This window comes from Oncorhynchus kisutch, linkage group LG18 (genome assembly GCF_002021735.2).
Source record: "Oncorhynchus kisutch isolate 150728-3 linkage group LG18, Okis_V2, whole genome shotgun sequence".
Lineage (NCBI taxonomy): Eukaryota > Metazoa > Chordata > Actinopteri > Salmoniformes > Salmonidae > Oncorhynchus > Oncorhynchus kisutch.
Window position 1 is genome coordinate 60,520,637 of NC_034191.2, and position 7,500 is coordinate 60,528,136.

The 7,500-nt window shown below is 48.9% G+C and overlaps 1 protein-coding gene across 4 annotated transcripts in view; it reads right to left on the reverse strand.

The window, feature by feature from the left end:
- The window catches only part of mmp16a (matrix metallopeptidase 16a (membrane-inserted)), a 92,453-nt gene that overhangs the window by 61,527 nt on the left and 23,426 nt on the right, over positions 1–7,500 (reverse strand). For 2 of the 4 annotated variants that reach the window (XM_020509119.2, XM_020509121.2), the window contains one exon: positions 4,477–4,790. In XM_020509119.2, coding sequence (XP_020364708.1) covers positions 4,477–4,790 — 314 coding nt within the window. The remainder of the gene's footprint in view (positions 1–4,476; positions 4,791–7,500) is intronic. The other 2 variants (XM_020509123.2, XM_020509120.2) reach the window with 1 other exon arrangement.

Sequence of the window (7,500 nt, forward strand, 5' to 3'; positions counted from 1 at the left end):
CTTTCTGTTCTTGTTTGTTTAGTGTGTTCCAATTTTCCCAGAAGTGGTTAGATTCTATGGATTCTTCAATTACATTGAGCTGATTTAATTTGTTGTTGCCTAATAGTTTTTTTTGGTAGGTTTCCACACTACTTTCCTTCCATCTATAGCATTTCCTAATATTATTAAGTTATTTTGGCTTTGATGCCTCATGATTGAGTATTGCTCTCTTCAAGTAGACTGTGATTTTGCTGTGATCTGATAGGGGTGTCAGTGGGCTGACTGTGAACGCTCCGAGAGACTCTGGGTTGAGGTCAGTGATAAAGTAGTCTAGAGTACTACTGCCAAGTGATGAGCTATAGGTGTAACTACCGTAGGAATCCTACTGTAGGAGGCCCCTCGAAGCCTACCATTGACTATGTACATACCCAGCGTGCGACAGAGCTGCAGGAGTAGTGACCCGTTTTTGTTGGTTATGTTGTCGTAGTTGTGTCTAGGGGGGCATATGGGGGAGGGAATGCTGTCACCTCCAGGTAGGTGTTTGTCCCCCTGTGTGCTGAGGGTGTCAGATTATTGTCCAGTTCTGGCATTTAGGTTACCACAGACTAGTCTCCCTCTCTCTCTCTCTTTCTCTCTCTTTCTTTCTCTCTCTCTTTCTTTCTTTCTTTCTCAATTCAATTCAATTCAATTCAAGGGCTTTATTGGCATGCCAAAGCAAGTGAGGTAGATAATATATACAGTGAATATATAAAGTGAAATAAACAATAAAAATGAACAATAAACATCACACATACAGAAGTTTCAAAACAATAAAGACATTACAAATGTCATATTATATATATATATATATATATACAGTGTTTTAACAATGTACAAATGGTAAAGGACACAAGATAAAATAAATAAGCATAAATATGGGTTGTATTTACAATGGTGTGTGTTCTTCACTGGTTGCCCTTTTCTCGTGGCAACAGGTCACAAATCTTGCTGCTGTGATGGCACACTGTGGAATTTCACCCAGTAGATATGGGAGTTTTTTTCTCTCTCTCTTTCTCTTTCTCTCTCTCTCTCTCTTTCTCTCTCTCTCTCTGTCACTATCTATCCCTCTCTCCATCCCTCTCTCTGTCTCAAACCCTCCTCTATCTCAGGCTGAATCAGACTGGAAATGCCAACAGTGAATTTAGGGCAACCCTTCTTCCCCGCAGCACTGCAAGTAGTTGAACTATAACAGCATTCTAATTGTCAAATCATTTAGAATAGGATCAATAAATCAGGGCAACATATAGTATGTTTTCTTCTCTTTTATAAAGCACTAGCTAGCTCATAGCTCAGTGAATGACTACTGTATTTGTGTATCAATTGAAGATCATGTTCTGAATGACTCTGTTCATGCCAATCTACGGTGGTCCTATGGTTAATTAATGCTATAGAGAAAGCTTCATGTTATTATTATTATTAGGTACGTGTCATAGCTCTAAGTAACAATGTTCGACATGGTAGAAACTCCATGTCATTCCCATCAACATGCATACACACACCCACTCCCCAACGCGCACCCACACCCACATACACACACCCACGCCCCCAACGCGCACCCACACCCACATACACACACCCACGCCCCAACGCGCACCCACACCCACATACACACACCCACGCCCCAACGCGCACCCACACCCACATACACACACCCACGCCCCAACGCGCACCCACACACCCACACCCACGGCCCAACGCGCACCCACACCCACATACACACACCCGCGCCCCAACGCGCACCCACACACCCACGCCCCAACGCGCACCCACACCCACGCCCCAATGCGCACCCACACCCACGCCCCAACGCGCACCCACACCCACATACACACACCCCAACGCGCACCCACACACCCACGCCCCAACGCGCACCCACACCCACATACACACACCCACGCCCAACGCGCACCCACACCCACATACACACACCCACGCCCCAACGCACACCCACATACACACACCCACGCCCCAACGCGCACCCACACCCACATACACAAACCTGTGCGCGCACACGCATACACACACCCACGCCCCAACGCGCACCCACACCCACATACACACACCCACGCCCCAATGCGCACCCACACCCACATACACAAAGCTGTGCGTGCGCACACGCATACACACACCCACGCACCAACGCGCACCCACACCCACATACACAAACCCACGCCCCAATGCGCACCCACACCCACATACACAAACCTGTGTGCGCACACGCATACACACACCCACGCCCCAATGCGCACCCACACCCACGCCCCAACGCGCACCCACACCCACATACAAACACCCCAACGCGCACCCACACCCACACACCCACGCCCCAACGCGCACCCACACCCACATACACACACCCACGCCCCAACGCGCACCCACACCCACATACACACACCCACGCCCCAACGCGCACCCACACCCACATACACACACCCACGCCCCAACGCGCACCCACACCCACATACACACACCCACGCCCCAACGCGCACCCACACCCACATACACAAACCTGTGCGCGCACACGCATACACACACCCACGCCCCAACGCGCACCCACACCCACATACACACACCCACGCCCCAATGCGCACCCACACCCACATACACAAGCCTGTGCACGCGCACACGCATACACACACCCACGCACCAACGCGCACCCACACCCACATACACAAACCCACGCCCCAATGCGCACCCACACCCACATACACAACCTGTGCGCGCGCACACGCATACACACACCCACGCACACCCACACCCACAAACCTGTGCGCGCGCACACGCATACAAACACTGAAATAACACACAAGCACGCACGCACACACACACACACGCATATACACACTGAAATAACACACAAGCACGCACGCGCGCACGCACACACACACGCATATACACACTGAAATAACACACAAGCACGCACGTACGCGCGCACGCACACACACACGCATACACACACTGAAATAACACACAAGCACGCACACGCACACACACACACACGCATACACACACTGAAATAACACACAAGCACGCACACACACACGCACGCATGCACGCACACACACACACATACGCACGCACACACACACACACACACACACACACACACACACACACACACACACACACACACACACAGAAATAACACACAAGCACGCACGCACGCACACACACACACACACACACACACAGAAATAACACACACGGAGGATATTGTATTGATAAAGATACCCAGACCTTAGCCTGTCTTCATGATTACTTTAAGCAACACATGTTTTTATTCAGTGGGATACGTTACTGCTCGTGAATATATCATTTAATTGAATGTTTTCATTGATGTGTGGGCAGTGTTGGAAAAAAGAAGCCGCATCAATATTACATTGAGCAGAGAGAGGGGCACTGAATCACTAGCTTCTCTGACAGCTGCTTCTCCATCTCATTAGCATGTGTGTGTGTGTGTGTGTGTGTGTGTGTGTGTGTGTGTGTGTGTGTCCGTGCGCATGTCCCGTAGGACTCACTTCAGATGTGTCCTTTAATAGCTTACATCTATACCCAGACTATTTCTCCCCTCCTGCCCCTCCACTGGATATACCACATTAACCCTGAACCATCAGCTATCTGCTGTTCTTCCTACTTCACAATCTGGAACTCTCCAGTACCTCTCGTCTCTTCTCCTCTCCCTGACTTTACATCTCTCCTCTCATCCTCCTCTTCTCCTCATCTACCTCTCCAGCTGCTTGTTCCTACTTTTGGGTATTCCACTCTCTCTCGTCCCTCTCTCTCGTCCCTCTCTCTCATCCCTCTCTCTCATCCCTCTCTCTCATCTTCTCTTTCTCTTCACAGTCAGACACTCTAACTCCCTCTCATCTCTCCCACGCCTCTCTGTCATGTCCTTCTGTACTTCATTTTTTAAAATCACGCATATCTCCATCTTTTTTCCATGTTTCTCTCTCTTTCCCTACCCCTCACCCATTCTCTCTCTCTCTCTGTCCCTCCCGCCTTTCCCTATCTTTCTCATCTCTCACCCCCATCACTCTCTCTACCTCTTCCTCTCTCTCTTCCCCTCTCTCTCGGTCGATGATGACCCTGGTTGTTGTATCCTAGATGGGATGTACTCAGACAGTGCTGCAGACTGCATGCAGGAGGTCAAAGGTCAGATAGTGAGCTTAAACGGTGCGCATCGACCGGCCTGCCGGCGGACCCTGTGACTCACCATAACTTCCCCTCCTTGCCTACTCAGGTTGGGTTTATACCCAACCTGGGTATAACCTGGGTTTATACCCAACCTGGTGTTCCAGAGGAACACAACACATTGTGACAGTTGATAGTGTTTGATAGGTTTTAAACACTCAACTAGTCCAGAGGAGTGTGATGTCATAATCATATATTAGTTGACTACATCACTGTTATGTAAGCATCAATGTCTGTTTCCATATTAATGTTAAAGGTTATCATTACCCATCTTACCATCGTGGTTTGGGTTGCCCAGGGTCCAGGGTTCGTCTGAGTCAAAGTGGGTGTCCCCTCCGATTCCGGGGCCCGGGAAGTAGGCGTGGGCCAGGAAGCCTCCCTCTCCGTCAAAGGGCGAACTGTCGCCGTGGAAACCCGAGGCAAAGATGATGGTGATGTCCACGTCCTTCTTGGTACGCTCCAGGTCGCTGTAGGGGACGGCTTCGAAGCGGAGCGGAGTCACGTTCTGCCACACATCGAACGCCCGCCGAATGGCATCATGGGTTTCCTCTGCGCCCACCTTGGGTGTGACGTTCTTTATGCTGTGGCAGGGGGAGAGGATAGAGGACGGTAGGGGTTAGGCCACACATATGGTGCATAGTATATCATAACAGCATATCATAACACACACATTCCATGTTGTAACATATTATAACGTACCATAGCATACAGCAACACACATACCATTACCTCTCATCATTATGCACTAAGTGGTACTACTTAAAAAGTGATGTGTTTAAAAGGGGCTTTGAGAGAGAGCGTGCTTCCCAAATGTCACTCTATGCCCCATGGGCCCTGGTCAAAAGTAGTGCACTATAAAGGCAATATGGTGCTATTTGGGAGGCAGCCAGAGATGCAGCTGAGTCCTCTACTGCTGCTTGGACTGCTGTAGCCAGGTGTTGAGAGAAGAACTAGAGGATTTCCTGATTTCCTGTCCCTGGAATTTACTTTCTAATTAAGGATTATACACAGCTCACTGCGTCACAAGAGCACCAGCAATCTGTATGGCACCCTATTCCCTATTTAGTGCACTACTTTTGATCAGGTCCCAAAGCGCTCTGGTCAAAAGTGGTGCACTATGTAGGGAATAGGGTTTCATTTGAGATGAAGCCTCAGTCTGGCTTGGCCAATCTCCATACCCTCTACACTTTAGTCACGCCTAAAATACGGGAAAGTGGGGGCACTTTGAATTTAAACTTATTTTTTCCTTCTCAACATTGCACTTGAGCATCAGGCTTTATCCCCAGTTCTTCTCTTGAGCAGAAGTGGATGAGTGAATTAGAGAAGTCAGACACTCGCTACACTTCTGCTGAAGTTAGCAGCTACTCTGGAGGTCGTGGTGTGCTATCTTCTACTGAAGGAATCTAAACTGTTAAGGTTGACTGAGTGTTCAACTCATCTGCTCTTCTGAAGTGATGCCTGCCTCGAAAAACCCCCATTTCATTTCCCCTCGTTGGAGATGATCTGCTCTCTCTCTCTCTCTCTTGGTTTCTCTCTATCTGTTTCTCTCCGTCTATCTGTCTCTCTTTCTCATCTTGGCTGTGGTGCGTTTACTCTTCTCCACTCCTGCTCTCGGTTTCTTGTCCCTTCTTTCTTTTCCTCTTTCTCTAATTCTTCTGGGCAACATAAAAAAATGTGGTGAATCTATTGTCCTGTGCTCCTTCTATATCTACTCCTAGGGAGTTTACAGTATCAGCATAGTATAAGCTGAGAGCTGAGCTAACGACTCAGCAGCTCAAAGGTGATCTTTGACTTCTCTCTCTATCTCTCCTCTCCAGACTCACAGTCCTCATGGCTATCTGTTCTTACAGATGGAGCTGCTTCCAGTCAACATTCCTGCCTTCTATCTCCCTGCCTCTATGTCTCTCTCTATCTACCTGCTTCTGTCTCTCTCTCTCTCTCTCTCTCTCTCTCTCTCTCTCTCTCTCTCTCTCTCTCTCTCCCTGCCTCTATGTCTCTCTCTCTCTCTCCTCTACCTGCCTCTGTCTCTCTCTCTCTCCCTCTCCCTGCCTCTATGTCTCTCTCTCTCTCTCTCTCTCTCTCCCTCTACCTGCCTCTGTCTCTCTCTCTCTCCCTCTACCTGCCTCTATGTCTCTTTCTCTCTTTCCCTATACTGCCTCTATGCCTCTCTCTCTCTCTCTCTCTCTCTCTCTCTCTCTCCCCCAGACGTTCCCAGACTTCCACAGAGGACTCTGGTCAGGCAGAAGGTAGTAGGGTGTTGTTCGAGGAGCTTGATAATCGCCTATTGTCTCTCAGTGTTACGACAGTAAAAACACAAAATACAACAGAAACCCTAACAGATGACAAGACGAGTAAATCTTTGATTTAACAGCACCTCTTCTCTCCTTCTCCCTCTCTCTCTCTTTCCCCTCTCTCTTTCCCCTCTCTCTCTCTCTCTCTCTCTCTCTTTCCCCTCTCTCTCTCTCTCTCTCTCTCTCTTTCCCCTCTCTCTCTCTCTCTCTCTCTTTCCCCTCTCTCTCTCTCTCTCTGTCTCTCTCTCTTCATCTGTCACTCAGGCCAGAAGCTGTTACTCTAACTGAGAATGAAAGATGTCCTCGTCCAATAAGGACTCTAAGTCTTGTTTATTAATTCCCAGGGGGACATTTGCCACCAAGGTGTCTCTCTAATCCGCCGCTGGTTGGATTGAACTTTGACTGTCTGCAGCTGTCTGTCGTCCCATGATGACTCTCCGGGCTCTCTGAGGCACAGCTTGATGCTGAGGTACTCTGAGGTACTCTGAGGCCACACACCCGTGATGTCCTTATGAGGAGCACAACTACCCAGGCAGAGTGTCCCGTGATTTGTCGCTTCAGTCAGAAACGTGTCATTCTGATGAGTGATGGCTGTTAGCATCAGAATTGTGTCATCACGTTCAGTGCCATTGCATGAACACCATACTTGACGGGTGTCTCTCTCAGCTCAGATCTTAGTGGAAGACTGGGTGTTGATTGCAGTGTGGCTTGTGAATCACTGGTCCATAACTGGAATGTAACAGAAACTGTACCGTTTGGAGGTTATTGTTCTAGAATCTCCAGTATATCAGATTTGGATGCACTCTGGGGTATGGCAAACAAGCGGGGGAAAAATAGGTCACTGAAACACATATCAGCTGATCGAGTAATCATAAAGCCTCGGCTGTGGGAACACTTTCTCACGGACACAGAGATTAGAAGTAAGAAGTCTCCGGCTTCGCAGTCGACATGGAAAGGCTAAGTGTCCTTGTTCAACCTTGCCTAACAGCGTAATGACTCC